The following is a 17,031-nucleotide window of genomic DNA, read 5'->3' as shown; positions in this document are numbered from 1 at the left end:
GCACACAGCATGTGCTTGATAACTGCTGGCTCTCTCCCTCTTTCCCTCCTGACTGTCCTGGACGCTCACCTTGACCTCATCATATCTGCAGAGAAGCGAAGGGGAAGGGAGCAGGCAGCCCTGAGGGGTGGAGGTGGGGGGACCTCAGCAGAGAGGGAGTTAATAGGGCTCTGAATTCCGTACTCCAGTGTCTTTTCGTTCCCTCCTTCCTCTTGGACCCTCACACCCTGGGATACAGGACAAACAGACACCCCCCATTAGAGGTGGGGGTGGGGAGCAGAGGAGGAACTCGCTCAGGATCACTGAGTGGCCTCCACTCCCCGGCCCTGCCCTGATGCCCACCAACTCTTCAAACCAGAAGCTGGGACCACACATACCAAGTAGAGGCAGACTCGGGGGAACAAACGCTAGGCTGTGAGCAACTTGGGGGCGGCAGTAGGGTCTTAATTGCTGGGTTTCTGCTGTGGGCAGTGTAGACTGGTGGTTAATGGTGTCAGACAGTACCGGCACACACAACCCTGGCTCTGTCCAGGACAAGTCACTTATGTTCTCTGTGCCTCAGTTTTCCCATCTGTAAGATGGGGGTGCTAACAACAGCACCTACCTCAGAGGGCTCCTGGAAAGACTAAAGACACATGCCAGCAAAGCACTAAAGTGCCTGGCACAAATTCAGCTCTTAATAGGTGGCACGTATTAGTATAACAACTATTTGTTAAATGGATGAATGAAAGACACAGAACACTAAAATTAGAACTGTCCCCTTCCCACAAAATCTACTCCATGGGACTGCCATATGGAAGAAGAGCACCTCTTCTGCAAGAGGCCTTGGGAGGGAGAACTTCTTAAACAGAGAGCAGGCATCAGCAAACTCTTTTCTTTAAAGGATCAGGGAGTAAATATTTCAGGATTAGCCATCTGATCTCAATTCCAACTTCTCAGCTCTGAGGGTGAGACAGTATGTAAATGAATGGGTGTGGCTATGTGCCAATAAAACTTTATTTGCAAAAACAGGGTGACAACAGTCTCCAGCTAAAGAGAAGCAGCTGGGTGGCAGCTGCCTGGGAAGTAAAAACAGGAACCAGCCTGCTAGGCCACCGTTTCACTGAAACTGAAATGCAGTAACTGAATAGGAACAAACAAGCCATGGTGGAGCTAGAACAGAGGCAGCGGGCGTCCCGGTGACTCCCCCCCAGCTCCACCTCCCTGGCCACAGGGTGGTTGGTCGGAGGCACCCAGGGCTCCCAGGCCAGTCCCACCCTTGGGAGGTAAACCACCTTGGCGCTCTGGGCCTCCCGATCCTCATGTCCCAAACGGGACACCACTGCCTCCCTGGCCTAGCACTTGAGAGATTTTTTTTTTTAAAGTGTAAACTTGAAGCTTGAGGCAGCAGCCCATCCAGCTGTGGACTGCCTCAAAAAAATAAAAATACAAACAAATGATAATACTGCCTTAGATTTTCTAAGCAGCTGTGACGAATCAGGTGCTCTGGTGGGTGTTCATGTACGAGGAGAGAGCAGGGAGAGAGCCTGCTTCCCGGCCGGGACCTTCTCCCTGCTCTTACCATCTGGAGGACAGGATTCGTGCGGCACCCCGCCTCCTCTAACACGAGGGCAGGGTGGTGAGAGAGAAGGGGCACACAGGCCTCCTCCAGGCCGGGGTCCAGCTGGGGCAGGACTGCCTCCCCCCAGGCCCACGCCCACACCCCAGCCATCTCAGCCACCGCTGCTTCCTGGGAGTGGCCTCACCATGGCCTGCTCTGCATTCTGGGCAAGGACTCCACTTCCTTCTCTTCCAGGCATTGAGGGCTGAAGCTCGGGGGGCTTCCAACACCCCGAATGGGATGTAGCTCTGATGGGACAGGGATGCCTGCTGGATGGAAAAGCTGCCTGGGCCAGAAACTGCGTTTCAGTCCAGCTGTTCCCCTTGGAGTCCCAGAGCGCTGGTTCCTAAAGAGTGGTCCCCAGAGACCCACACCAAACAAGGGCTCCATATCAAACGAAACTGAAAACTTTACATGTCTTTGCTTCCTCCTGAAAATTTACTATCTGCCACCATGCTCCTTGGAATTCCTATTCTAAAGGGTCTGAGAAGTCTTTAACCCACTGTTTCCCAAGTGTATTTGGCCTTGGACCCTCACAAGTTCCCCATCCTCCTCAGCCTCATCCTACCTCTTCTGCCCCACCCAGACTCCTCCTGTCTCTGGGAATCTCCCCTCCCTTGGGGCCCAGCTCAAGGATGACTGTCCCAGCCACACAGCCCACCAAGCCCTAAGCCCAGCTGCAGGCGTGGGCTTGGCACCTTCCCCTGATGCCACAGGGAGCAACTTCATGCAGAAGAGAGATTAGCAGGCACACAAAAGAGGCTCCCAACCAAGCCCTGAGTGGAAAAAGCAGGCTACAAAGCAGCAGTGCTGTAAGATACTATTTTGTTGTTGTTTAAAAAAGAAAAGAAAAAAATATACCTGCATATCTGTACACAGAAAGATGTGAGGGCTTCCCTGGTGGCACAGTGGTTAAGAATCCACCTGCCAATGCCGGGGACACGGGTTAGAGCCCTGGCCGGGAAGATCCCACATGCTGCGGAGCGGCTAAGCCCGTGCGTCACAACTACTGAGCCTGCACTCTAGAGCCCGCGAGCCACAACTACTGAGCCCATGTGCCACAACTACTGAAGCCTGTGCGCTAGAGCCCATGCTCCACAACAAGAGAAGCCACGTTGATGAGAAGCCCGCGCACGGCAACGAAGAGTAGCCCCCGCTCACCGTAACTAGAGAAAGCCCATGCACAGCAATGAAAACCCAACACAGCCAAAAATAAATAAATTAATTAATTCTAAAAAAATGTGAAAAGACATACATCAAAATGTTAATAGTGGGGGGCTTCCCTGATGGCGCAGTGGTTAAGAATCCGCCTGCCAATGCAGGAGACACGGGTTCGAGCCCTGGTCTGGGAGGATCCCACATGCCACGGAGCAACTAAGCCCGTGCGCCACAACTACTGAGCCTGCGCTCTAGAGCCCGCGAGCCACAAATACGGAGCCCGCGTGCCACAACTACTGAAGCCCACACGCCTAGAGCCCGTGCTCAGCAACAAGAGAAGCCACTGCTATCAGAAGCCTGTGCACCACAACGAAGAGCAGCCCCCGCTCAGCACAACTAGAGAAAGCCTGCGTGCAGCAACAAAGACCCAATGCAGCCAAAAATAAAAAATAAATAAATAAATTTATTTTAAAAAATGTTAACAGTGATTACCTAGAATACGGGGCCAGCAAATTTTTTTCTGTAAAGAGCCAGACAGTAAACATTTTAGGCTTGGAGTCATATAACTCTGCAGTTGTTGCTCTAAAGCAGCCATAGATGTAGAAGATACCTAAACCAACAGGCAAGCTGTGTTCCAAAAAACTTCACAAAAGCAGGTGACTGGCCAGAAGGTCATAACCTGCCAGTCCCTGATCTAAAGATTGAATATGTGATTTTTAAATTTGTCCGTTTTATATTTTTATGTATTTTCCAAGTTTTCCACCATAAACATTATAATTATATTACTTACACAAACTAGGAGGGAGGGAGGGATCAATGAATTATGCATTTTGGGGAGGGAGGGATAAATTAGGAGTTTGGGACTAAAATATACACACTACTACATATAAAATAGATAACCAACAAGGACCTACTGTATAGCACAGGAAACTATACTCAATATTTTGTATTAACCTATAAGGGGAAAAGAATCTGAAAAAGAATATACATATATATATATATATATATATCTGAATCACTTTGCTGTACACCTGAAACTAAAACATTGTAAATCAACTATACTTCAGTTAAGATTTTTAAAAATAAATTATGCATTTTTAAAAGTGCAAACAATTAAAACATAAACATCTAATGAACCTCACTCCTAAGAAAAGTGCAAATTAAAAAAAAAAAGCTGAACCAATAAGGACCTATTGTATAGCACAGGGACCTACATACCCAATCACTTGTAATAACCTATAACGGAAAAGAATCTGAAAAAGGATATATATATATATGTATGTACATATACATATATACGTATATATATATGTACGTATACATATATATAACTGCATCACTTTCCTGTACACCTGAAACTGCCAACATTATAAATCAAATATACTTCAACAGAAATTATTTTAAAAAACAAAAGAAGTAATTACCTTCCAAGTACCAACAATGGAAAAGTGAACAGATAAATATCATCTCCCTCGCCAACAATAATGATGCTGAGATAGCATATTTCACCAATCACGCCTAATAACGTCAAAAAAGCATCAAAAAGCTTGCACTAATCCTCCTACACTGTTGGAAGGAATGTAAACTGGTACAGCCACTATGGAGAACAGTATGAAAGTTCTTTAAAAAACTGAAAATAGAGTTACCATATGATCCAGTGATTCCACTCCTGGGCATGTGTCTGGAGAAAACTATAATTCAGACAGATACATGCACCCCAATATCACTGTAGCGCTATTTACAATAGCCAAGATGTGGAAACAACCTAAATGTCCAACGACAGATGAATGGATAAAGAAGATGTGGCATATATACACAATGGAATACTATTCAGCCATAAAAAAGAGTGAAATAATGCCATTTGCAGCAACATGGATGGACCTAGAGATTATCATATTAAGTGAAGTAAGTCAAAGACAAATATCATATGATATCATTTATATGTGCAATCTAAAAAAATGATACAAAGGAATTATTTATAAAACAGAAATAGACTCACAGACATAGAAAACAAACTTATGGTTCCCAAAGGGGGAAGGTGGGGCAGGGATAAACCAGGAGTTTGGAATTAGCAGATACACGCTACTGTATATAAAATAGCTAAACAACAAGGACCTACTGTATAACACAGGGAACTACACTCAATATCTTGTAATAACCTATAATGGAAAAGAATCTAAAAAAGGACATATATATATATATACACACACACACACACATACACGCATGACTGAATCACTTTGCTGTATACCTGAAACTAACACAACACTGTAGATCAGCTATATTTCAATAAAAACCTAAAAGAAAAAAAAAGCTCGCACTATGTTGTGAGGGCTTACGAAGCAGCCTCTCTCCCACATCTTGGCGGCACAGAAACTGAAACAACCTCTATGAGGTCCAAGTTGGCAACCTCTACCCAAATGACCAGCGTTCTACCTTTTGACCCAGAACTTTCCTGTTTCAGAATCCACCCTACAGACAGATCCCCACTGAAACAATGCACAGGTACGGTTCTGTTCTGGACTCTAGCATATGCTGAAAAGAGCCCAAGTCTGGAAGTGACCTATCTGTTCCTCGGTTGGGAACTGAGTAAACAAATTGTAGGAGATCTGTACTGTATGATACTATAAACACTATGCAGCAGTGCAAAGAAAAGGCAGCTCTGATGTGGAACCACCTCCAAGAGATATATTTTGAATGAAAAAAGGCAAAGGGGAGAATATGCATTTAAAAAAGGAAGAAAATAATATGTGCGTATAATCGCTTGTGTATGCTGCTAACTATCATGGAATGATACAGGAGCCTAGGAACACTGCCTACAGAGGAGCCAGGAGGCAGGGGATGGAGATGGAAGGGAAACGTTTTATTGTCTAGTCTTCTGTACCTTTTTAATTTGGTATCCTGTGCAAGAATCATCTGTTCCAAAAAATGTTAAATGAAAAGGATGAATAAAGTGAAATTTAACAAAATAAATCATACCTAAAACAAAATAGGGGCTTCAAAGGACTCTAGCCAGTCAAAGCAAAGAAAGCTCTGTGATCCTGACCCTCCATTTCCTCACCTGTGGGGAGGAGGGAACACCTGGCCCACCTCCACCTGGGAGGCTCGAGAGGGGCGAGACGTGTGCCCAGCCTCCACGGTGACTGGCTGCACTCGGCACACGTGAGTCCCTCCGCTTGCCCGGATGTCCTCAAGGCCCCAGCCCACGGTGTCTGCAGAGGGTAGTAATGATGCTGAAGAGGGAGCTGATGAGGCACAGGAAACCCAGGCCCCCACCTACTAGTCTCCAGCCTGGTTGAGGCATTCAGCCCTGCAGAACCGCCGGAGAGCCACGGTGGCCAGCAACACGCCCTCCTGGTCCTGTTGCTTCTCCCTCCACCTCCACCACCACACAACACACCCACGAAACACCACCAGCCCCTCCCACCCAGATGGAAGCATCCACCAGACTCTTCACAGAGGGAGGGTGCCTTGCTTAACCCCAAGGAGCAAAAGACTAAGAAAGGGGTTCTGGGCACCACGTTCTTGGGTCCCACGACCCTCCAGTCAACGCACAGGAAAACGAGCTTCCTGCCACCTCACCAGCAGGGCAGTCGCGCCCCCAAAATGATGCCAGGCCTTTACTTTCACCACACTTCTCCTCGGATCTCACAGCCCCTTGAAAGTTGGAATTATCGGGAATCACCTTTTCCATTAAATTTTGGGGAGAATGAGGCTCAGAGAAGCAAAATGACTTTAGCTGACACTTCAGGCAACAGGGACCACCTCCAGACCGCCCAGCTCCCTGTCCTTCACTCTTGCCACACCACCATCGGGCTCCCAGAACTCCCCCTTCTAAAGATGACCCCCCCCAACATGCGCAGGCTTTATTGCTTCAGCAGCTTCCTGAAGCTCGGCCCTCCCCCCCAGGGCCTGGGCAAGCTCAGCCTGACAAGTCGGGAACAAGCCAGCCCCCATCATCTCTCCAGGGGGCCCGCACACACACAGCCCAGAGAAGAGGGAGGCCTGACCAATGTCAGCAGCTCCCAGTCCTGAAAGAAATGTCCGGGTCCTGCTCAGCTGCCAGCGACCTACCCCTTCTTCAGGTTTGTCACATAAGCGCTCTGAAGTGCAGCTTCCAGGAAGTAGGTGAGTTCGTAGTCGACCGGGTGTGATCCTTTCAGGTGCCGGGATGTGGTGTTACTTGTGATCTGGGAAGGGGAACACAGAGAGAGCCTCTGTCTCTAAGTTCCGAGGCCGAGAGGCCAGGGCCAGGGTCAGCCCAGGCAGAGGTGACGGCCCCATCGCCACCCAAGCCCCCAGCCACCTCAGGGGCACGTAGGGCAATACTCAGACCAAACTCAACCTAACTTGCTTTAATTCAAAATAGGTCTAAAGCACTCTCCCTGTGCAAATGCTGCATGCCCACAACAGCCCTACAAGGCTGGTTTTCTCTGCACCTTATAGTTGAGGAAATTGAGGCTCAGAGAGTGCCTGAGGAGACAAAGCTGGCCTGGGCCTGGACCTCGAACACTAGTCTGGCCAGCTACACATTCCAGGCTCTTTCTACTACTTATTGGTGCATTATTTCAATACTTGAGCGCCTACCAGACGCCAGACATTGCACTGTCCCTGTCACATAACCATGTAACCTCAGAACAGCCCAAGAGCTGACCCCTGGTTCGTGGGAAAGCTGAGGAACAACTGTTATTAACTGAGCTGTCGCTTAAGCCACAGCTCTGAGAGGGTCACCCAGCCCCACCGAGATGGGCCTGCCTTCACTATGCCACCTCCCTCCCTGATATGAGGGGGAAAAAAAAAATCAACGAGCCATCCACCTCTTTCAGAAACTGAAATAGGTTTTAGAGAGATTCTTAGTTCCTCCGAGGTTGGCGCTGGGTCTTAGGAGGGACACCCAGCTTTGCAGTGCACAGGGTGCACAGGGTTCTATGGCCTGCCCTCCCTTGACCTGAGATAACCAGCTATCGGGGCCCATTTGTCCACCCAGTGCCCCTGAGGCGCTGATTCCAGCCCTGGACACCATTCCAGCTCATCACCTTAATCCCCTTTTAAGAGTCCAAAACCCAGGCTTCTGACTGAATGGGTGACTTTCAATGTTTCATGAAAGCTTCCTCCAAACTATATGTAATTCAAACACGAAGAGCTCCTGAAACATTGCATGTGACCTTGGCAGAGGTCAACTCAAGTCTCCACGTGGACCTCTGCCAGGGAGTACACTCGAGTCCTGTTTCTGCTGAGCCGCCAATCACCTCTTTCCCACTGAAGTCCAGCCAAGCAGAGGGTCTCTAGGACGGCGACTCTCAACAGGGGGGCAATTTTGCCCCTGAGACATTTGGCATTATCTGGAGACACTTTTGGTTGTCACAGTTGGAGGGGGGTTGGCTGCTGGCAGCCCATAGGTAGAGGCTGGGAGTGCTGCCGGACATTCACACAGGGCAGCAGAATTATCTGGCCCCAAACGTCAGAAGTCCTGAGGCTGAGAATCCTGCTCCGTGGGAACTGACCTGGCATGAGGAGGACGCCTCCAAAAAGGTCCGTCACAAACAGGGGCTGGGTTGACATTTTGGCATTTGCCAAAGTAGGCGAGGTTCAAATATCTCCTGAGTGCTGAGTCTCTCAGATCGTGCCCACCTCCTCTGTCTGGATGCCAATCCTAAATCTCCTCTGACAAGCCTGCCATCTAGTATCTACTAAACGGAAGGCTTAAGCACCACCCCAAAGTCACAAGTCATACAGGGTCCAAGCCCTGCCAACGCCACTTATGAACTGTCTGAGCTCCGGGAAGCTATTTAACTCTCCACACCTGAGTTTCCCCACCTACACGATGGGAATAACAATCGTAACCTGTTGCAGTTGGTTACTATTTGAAGGTTAAATTAGAGAACAACTTTGAGTCAAGTACTCAAAGTAGTGCCTGACATGAAAACAGGGACGCAGTAACTCTAAGTATCTTTGTTGAAAATGGCTGCCTGTACCCCCCCATTTAACCAGGAGTCCCCAGAAGGGAAGAACTGGGGTAACATCACAGTATGCGGCTAACACCTGGAACTGCTGTCCTGCTGAGAGTTCGTTCAGGCCCCCCGAAGCACAAGCAGGGAGATAAGTAGGCCTGAGAATTTCCAGACCCCTGTGGCCAGCTCTGCCAGCCTCTGCAAGGCTAAATTAAGAATGGTCCTCCTCCCTGCTGAAGGGTCCAGTAGCGAGTTTCCAGAGCACCTGAGAGCTGGGAAGAGTGCCTACGTGGACCGGCCTGACTGCACCCTTCCAAGGGAAGAGTAGCGGGCAAATGGCTTAATCTCTCTAAACCTCATGTAGTAAACAGGGATGAATGTAATACCTACTTCAGAGAGCTGCTGTGGGGGGTAAACAAGTTAACGAACACAACAGGGCCGTCACATTTTTGGTCGTACAAGCTGAGCTCACCAAGGAGGTTGCCAGCCGCTCGCAGGTGGCGTGGACTCTTCTGTTTATTAAAACTCTTTTCTGGCAGTAGAGAGTCTCATGCTTACAGAATCAGGATACTATAATGAGTTTTCCAAGGGATAAAGCAGAGCATCTTCAGGGCAGGTGGAGGGTCCTCTTTTCTAATTTGTACAAGCAGGACCTACAGTTTTAGTGGGGTGGGGGGGGTTTGCATAGATACAGGTGCTCAATAGAGGGCAGTGATGACCAATGGGGCTATTATTTCCAGCTCACCTTCTCCAATTCCTGCAGGAACACCTGAGCGATCCAGGAGGCCCTCTCGAAACAGGTGATCACTTCCTCCTCCCTCTCGGTCAGGCGGTGGCGGGAAGCGATGGAGTTGGGGAGGCGTTCCAGGGAGAGGCCTGCGGGACGAGGGGAGCAGCTCGGACCTGCCCTGCTCGGTGGGGGACGGGGGGCCCAACTCCAGGCCCCTCCCAGGGGCCCAGGGTGGGCTCATCCGAGGAGACGCTGGAGCAGCCAGTGGGAGGCGGAGGTCCTGGGAGGGGAAGGAGGGGGCTAAAGCGAGGATGGTATTAGCAGCGGTTGGGATCAAGGGGTGGACAGACAGCAGGCACCCATGCCCCACGTGGGGCACACACTGGTGGCACCCCCATGCCCAAGTCCTGCCTGCTGGAAGCACTCCTGACCCCTCCTCCCAGCTGCTGGAAGAGACCCCTCCCCAGGCACTCACCATGTTTACATCATGGAGTGGTTATTTCCATCTAGCTCTTCTCTCCCCCAGTAGTTCAATGGGGGCAAAATGAGCCTGTTTGGACTGCCACAGTCCCTAGCACGTGCTAGATGACTTGATTACACAGCATTTATATGCACCCCTCCCGTGGACCCAAACAGTTTCTACCTCACCTAAGTCAGGCAGGCGCTCGGGTCCTATGCGCCTGCAGTGGAATTTGCTGTTTTTGCGTCCCTGGCATCCATTTCCCATTCTTTCCACAGCAGCACCTCTCTTTCCCTTTGAGCACCCATTTGTGCAGCCTCGCTCAGCCCTGTGGCTCACAGGGCGAAGACCCCGCCCCACCTCAAAGGCAGGCACGTGATCCAGGCTGACTCATCATCAGGGCCACAGTGATTGGCTAAGGGTGTGCACGTGGCCTGGTTTGTGCCGAGAAGACCCAATCCCAGAATTCTAACCCCTTCCACTGGGCTTGTTAAGCTGCTAAGACGCCAGCCTGGAAATGTTAGGGAAAGGCTGCCTTAAAACGAAGCTACATAACGTGAATGTCATTAACATGATTGTACACTTGAAAATGGTTAAGGTGGTGTATTTTATGTTTTGTGTTTTTTACAAAAATTAAAAAAAATTTTAAATATAAAAGCATAGCTCTAAAGCAAAAAAAAAAAAAAAAAAAAAAAAAAAAAACCCGAAACTATAAGAAACCAAGAAGGGAAAGCTGTAAAGGGAAACAACTATATTTATGTCTGGGTTTTTGGTCTTTTGCTTTTTTTTTTTTGAGACAGGAAAAAGATTGAATAAACTCAGTCATGAAAAAAAAACAAACGAAGTCTACACAGAACAGAGATGAGACTTGATGGAAAAGGGCAGATTCCTAAAGACACTGTTTGAACACTCGCCTGAAGCACTACCCCCTGAAACTTTCCAGTACATGCACCAATAAACCCCTTCCCCCATTTTCTCAGGGAGGGGTGGAGTCAAAGTCCACTTAAATTGTGTTGCTGTCACGTGCAACTCACAGTCCTGACTAGAGAGCACTGTCCTAGACTGCGGTTCTCGGTGGGCAGAACCCAGATCCTTCTCACCTTTGTGCCCACATGGCACTTTATATGTAGTAGGTGCTCAAGATGAAGTGACTGAAGGAAGGTCCAAGAAGAGAATCCTCAACTCTCTCCTGCCCTTTGGCCCCAATATCCAACTGATGACCAAGCCCTTAACATTTCAAGCCCCCCTCCCCTTCCCTTCTCTTATCTCCTTATTTTAGGCTTTATCTCTTGAGTGGATGACCACCTTGGCCTCCTAGCTGGCCTCCCTGCCTCCAGTCTCACTCTCATCCATCCTGCTCAAGGATCCCAGGGTGATCCTTCTAAAACTCCACTGCTTAAAACCCTCCACTGGGGTCCCCACTGCTGCAGGGTGAGGTCCAAACTCCTGACATTCCATACCATGCCCTCCAAGATCCATCCCTGTCACCTCCCCAGCCTTGTCTCTCATCATGTTATACATCAAATGTTTGTGTTCCCTTGAAAGTCATAAAGCCATATGTTGAAAACCTAATGCCCAAGGTGATGGTATTAGGAGGCGGGGCCTTGGGGAGGTGATTATGTCCTGAGGGTGGAGCCCTCATGATAGGGATTAGTGTCCTTATAAAAGAGACCCCAGAGAGCCCCTTCCATCATGGGAGTACACAGCAAGAAGTTGGCAGCCTGCAACCTGGAAGAGGGCTCTCACCAGAACCTGACCGTGCTGGTGCCTTGATCTCAGACTCCCAGCCTCCAGGACTGTGAGAAATAAGTGTCTGTTGCGTATAAGCCACCCAATCTGTGGTGCTTTGTTCTAGCAGCCTGAGCTGACTATGACACCATACCTGCTGCATCCACGCCCAGCCTCCTGCTCCCACTGTGCTCGGGTTGCGCCTCTTGCCTGGAATGCACCCTCCACCCCACCCCCCAGAGGCCACCCAAAATTACAGCTCACCTTCTGCCACTGAGTGCCCCCTCCTCTAGGGAGCCCCCCCCAGTACACCCTGGTATAACCAACCATTCTCTCCTTGGGCCCTGATCTACACTTTACGTATTCCTGCCCCACCATTTTGTTATACTTATTTGTTCACGTGTTTGCTCGCCCAGACTATAGGCTCCTTAAAAGCATCAACCTTAACATGTTCACCTTTCTATAACCTGCCACACAGCAGGCACTCAGCAAGCACTGGCTGGCTGAAGAAACGACAAGCCTGGTGGTGTCTGACAAAGTACAAAGTACTCTACAAACACAAGGTAAAGAAATACTGCTGTTCTTGGCTAGATTCCCAACTCATATGGTTTCAGTGACCTTGCCCTCTGCCAGACTGGGGTGTGAATGGGTCCGAAGGTCGGGATGCCTCGGCCTGGGGAAAGGTGGACATAGACCGCAAAGGCCCTTGCTCAACACAAAGACTCAGTTACCCGGGTCACCAAGCGTCAACGTGCCTCCTGCCAAATGACTCACGACCCGGAAAGCACTAAGGGGGAGGAGGAACAGAGGGCACACTGGAGAAGACGTGGCAAGAAGGCAGGAGAAGGCTGGTCCCCTCGGCTCACTGCCGGCACTGGCCCAGCCACTCCTCTCCAGACCCACGGCCCCCGTGTACCCTACAGGACAGTGGGACATAGAAACTGTTCAGGGCCTGGCCTGGAAGCCAAGTGGAAATGGCAGGAGGGCAGAGCCAACTCCAGAAGACACAGAGAGGGTCTGTTTTAACACATTCTTGTGCTTCCCCCCCCCCCCACCCCCGAGATGTGCTGCTGTCTGGGTTCCCTCCTGCCCCACCTCTGGGCCCAGAACTGGGATGGACCAGGTTCAGGCTGCCAGCCCCAAGCCTCCAGTGGGCTGGCCATGGCAAAGCGGTGAATTCAGCAGTCTGTGGGGCCGCCACATTCCCCGTGCTCCATTTGTTCCTTCTGCTCCCAGCAGGGGCCTCTCCACCAGGCTTCTCTGAGAATTCTAAACCCCATCCTCCTTGAAAGCTCACAGCACACCACCTTTTCTCTGAAGGCTTCTTAAGTCTCCCGCCTTCAGAGCCAGCAGCACGTTTTAGCTGCGCCTCCTCTGCGTGTGCCTTTCCCCTACATGGTGACCACCCTCTCTGCCCATTTCTGGTTGATCTTTGCACCCAGCGAGAGCAAGGCCTGGGGCTTAGTGAGTGGATGGACACACAGACGAACACACACATTCACTCATGCCGAGTGTAGAGGCCGGTGGCGTTTCTCCCTCTCCATCTAAAAAATGGTTCTTGTGGAATTCATAAACCGTGGCATATTTATACAATGGAATGCTACTCAGAAATGAAGAAAAGGACACACTCTTGATACATACAACACGGGTGAATCTCTCAGAACTTACATTGTGCAGAAGAAGCTACATATCAAAAAGTACAGGCCATATGATTTCAGTTATATGACATTCAAAACAAGGGCAAAATTATAATCTATATTAACAGAAACCAACCAGTCATTGCCTGGGGTGGGTTTGGGGAGGGGATCAATTGGCAAAGGACCTGAGGGAATTTTCTGGGGAGATGGAAATGTTCTTTGTCTTTATTGCGGTGTTGGTTACATGGGTATCTATACTTGACAAACTCATCAAATTACACATTTAAGATCTATGTACTGTGTAAAAATATATCTAAAAATAATAAATATATTCCTTTTTGAAAGGAAGCAATTATGATTCCAGAGGACTAATGAAGATCAAAGTAAACGGGCTACAGTCACTGAGGTAGTGGTCTGTGAAAAAATTTCTAACATATAGCAGACCAAAAAGCTTCCTGGAGCTGGCAACAGCTCTTCCTAGTGAGGGTCACAGTCCAGTCACCCCAGTTCTGCCCATAAAAAGAGGCTTCTTTGTCCGCCTGCCAATGCAGGGGACATGGGTTTGAGCTCTTGTCCGGGAAGATCCCACATGTCGTGGAGCAACTAAGCCCGTGCGCCGTAACTACTGAGCCTGCACTCTAGAGCCCACGAGCCACAATTACTGAAGCCCACGTGCCACAACTACTGAAGCCTGTGCGCCTAGAGCCTGTGCTCTGCAACAAGAGAAGCCACTGCAATGAGAAGCCCGTGCACCGCAACAGAGAGTAGCAGCCAAAAGTAAATAAATTTATAAAAAAAAAAAAAAAAAGAGGCTTCTTTGCCTTACATTTGCTCTTTGCATCATATGACGGGCCATTTTCCTGTCACAAACATCTGACGGGAAATCTACTGGGGATTCCAACCCTCGGGTTCCTTCATCCTCTGCCCTGTGTGTTTCTGCACAAGTGGCCAGACCACAACACTAGCTCCAAGATGGAGACGGGCTGCTTCTGAGCCCGCCCCCAAAGGATCCCAGTGGATCCCAGCCCTGTTGAGCGGGCAGGAAGCCAGAGGCTGTCAGGAAGCACGGGCACTGCCTCCTGATTCCCGCCGGCAGAGGGGCCTTTATGTGAAAACACCCAGTCGTGCGAGCCAGGGGAGGTCCCCTTTCAAGGGGAGCACTTGCTTTTTCATTAACTTTGAACTTTCGGTTTGGAGGCAAACTGACCCTGGCACAGCTCAACACCCAGGCTGGTCCGGGCCTCAGCGGTCTCAGTGACTCATCACATCCCAAACAGCAGCCCTTCCAAGAGGCCCCGCCCTTGGAGCCCTGGGCACTGGATGCGGAGATGGAGAGCACGATGCCTCCCCTGTGATGGAACTTTCCAGATGGGTGGACCCCCGCCCTCCTGCCTACCCAGCTGGTCCAAAAGCACAGGGCACCGGAGAGGCGTAGGCCCTGTGGGGGTGGAGGACGGCGGGGAGGAAGAAATGCAAGTCATTGCTTCAGCCTTCAGGGAGGAAGCCTCAAGGCCGGGTTGGGAAGAGAACCCTGATAAATCACACTCAAAAGTGGGCAACTGTGGGCATATAAGATGGTACAGCTGCTGTGGAGGACAGGCTGGCCATTCCTCAGAAGGTTAAAACCAGAATTACCACATGATCCAACAACTCCACTTCTGGGTATATATGCAAAAGAATTGAAAAGAGGGCCTAGAAGAGATACGTGTACTACACCCATGATCAGAGCAGCGTTATTCACAGCAGCAAAAAGGTAGAAGCAACCCAAGGGTCCACTGATGGATGAATAAAGAAAATGTAGGATAGGACTTCCCTCGTGGCACAGTGGTTAAGAGTCCGCCTGCCAATGCAGGAGACATGGGTTCAATTCCCTGGTCCGGGAAGATCCCACACGCCGCGGAGCAACTAAGCCTGTGCACTGCAACTACTGAGCCCGCGTGCTTACAGCCTGTGCTCCACAACAAGAGAAGCCACCACAGTGAGAAGCCTGCTTACCACAACGAAGAGTAGCCCCCGCTCACCGCAACTAGAGAAAGCCCACGCGCGGCAACCAAGACCCAATGCAACGCAAAAAAAAGAAACCATTATTTGTTTTTTAATTGTAGTATATACACACAATGGACTATTATTCAGCCTTAAAAAAGAAGGAAATCCTGCCATATGCAACAACATGGATGAACCTTAAGGACATTATGCTGAGTGGAATAAACCAGTCACAAAAGACAAAGTCTGTATGATTCCACTTCTGTGAGGTACCTAGAGTAGTCAAACTCATAGAGACAGAAGATAGCATGGTGACTGCCAGGGGCTGGGGGAGGAGAATGGAAAACTGTTTACTGGGTGCAGTTTCAATTTTGCAAGATAAAGTGTTCTGGAGATTGGCTGCACAACAACATGAATGTACTTAACACTACTGAACTGTACACTTAAAATTTTTTAGGATAATAATTTTGTTATGCAGCTAAAAAATTCTTAATGGTTAAGATGCTAAATTTTTTTTTTTTTTGCGGTACGCGGGCCTCTCACTGTTGTGGCCTCTCCCGTTGCGGAGCATAGGCTCCGGACGCGCAGGCTCAGTGGCCATGGCTCACGGGCCCAGCCGCTCCGCGGCATGTGGGATCTTCCTGGACCGGGGAACGAACCCATGTCCCCTGCGTCGGCAGGCGAACTCTCAACCACTGCGCCACCACGGAAGCCCAAGATGCTAAATTTTATGTTACATTTTACCAATTGAAAAAAAAAAAAAGCAGACAATTTGACTCCTTGTATCAAAGTTTCTGAAAAGTGTACACATTTCAATCCAGTAACTCTACTTCTAGAAATTTATCCTTAAAAAAATAATGTATGCAAAAAATGCAAAAGTTGAGCTTCAAGGATATCCAGTGCAGTATTGTTTATAATGGCCAAAAAAAAAAAAAAAGAGAGATTTAACCTACAGGTTCAATAACAGGAGACAAATTTGCTAAACTACAATAGATTCTTACAATGAAATGCTATAAAGCTATTTTATGTAGTGATGTAGATGCATACCAGAAACTATTTCGTAAAATATTAACTTTAAAAAACAAGTGTATAAAATATATGATTGTATGAACTTATTTTCGTTTAAAACATAAAAACCTATAGGAAAAAAGACTGGAAGGATATACCTCAAAATGTTTAGAGAGATCTTAGTCTCAGTTTCCCCAAAGACAAAATAAGTTCACTCACAATGCCCACCTCATAGGGTAGCTGTGAAAATTAAATTAGATGGATCTTATAAAGAACAGAAAGTACGCTCTCAGAAAACGTTTCAAGTGATGCTCAAAATGACCTCTCATGTAGGGGTTTAGCCTTTCCCTAGAATGACAAATGAGAAATCTGATTCGGGGAGAAGATACTCCTTCCAACACCCCTCAGCTCAAAGTGCCAACTAGATCCAGGTCTTCTGGCTTCAACACCGTCCGTTCTCTCGGCCCAGACTCCATGCATCTTTCCGTACCCTCGGTAACCCACCAGGGGTTCCCACATCTCAGGCTTCTGGCCAGCGCACGGGGGCCTGCCTTTCCCACGTGTATCCAATGGCTGAATTATAGCTGTCTAACCTGGCAGGAATGGGCCCTAGTGTTGGTGCTGGTTTCTCAAATACACCCCCCAAAACCCTGTCCATACTCCACACCTCCACCAACTACTCTCTGGGGTGACCTCCAACGATGGAGGAAAGGCCTGCCAGGAGAAGATGTGGGGAGACCACTCCAACTCCCCGTGGTCTTCCTCCATGAGTCCAC

The 17,031-nt window shown here is 49.0% G+C and overlaps 1 protein-coding gene across 1 annotated transcript in view; it reads right to left on the bottom strand.

Annotated features, from left to right (window-relative positions):
- TTC7A (tetratricopeptide repeat domain 7A) overlaps positions 1 to 17,031 on the bottom strand; it is a 121,117-nt gene that overhangs the window by 76,840 nt on the left and 27,246 nt on the right. Inside the window, exons 4-5 of the mRNA XM_082852352.1 lie at positions 9,455 to 9,585; positions 6,833 to 6,948 (exon numbers count right to left, since the gene is read on the bottom strand). Of these exons, the coding sequence (XP_082708478.1) occupies positions 6,833 to 6,948; positions 9,455 to 9,585 (247 nt within the window). The remainder of the gene's footprint in view (positions 1 to 6,832; positions 6,949 to 9,454; positions 9,586 to 17,031) is intronic.

The sequence above is a fragment of the Leucopleurus acutus genome (genome assembly GCF_964270905.1).
Source record: "Leucopleurus acutus genome assembly, chromosome: 12".
Lineage (NCBI taxonomy): Eukaryota > Metazoa > Chordata > Mammalia > Artiodactyla > Delphinidae > Leucopleurus > Leucopleurus acutus.
This window is presented reverse-complemented; position numbering and strand designations above follow the sequence as displayed.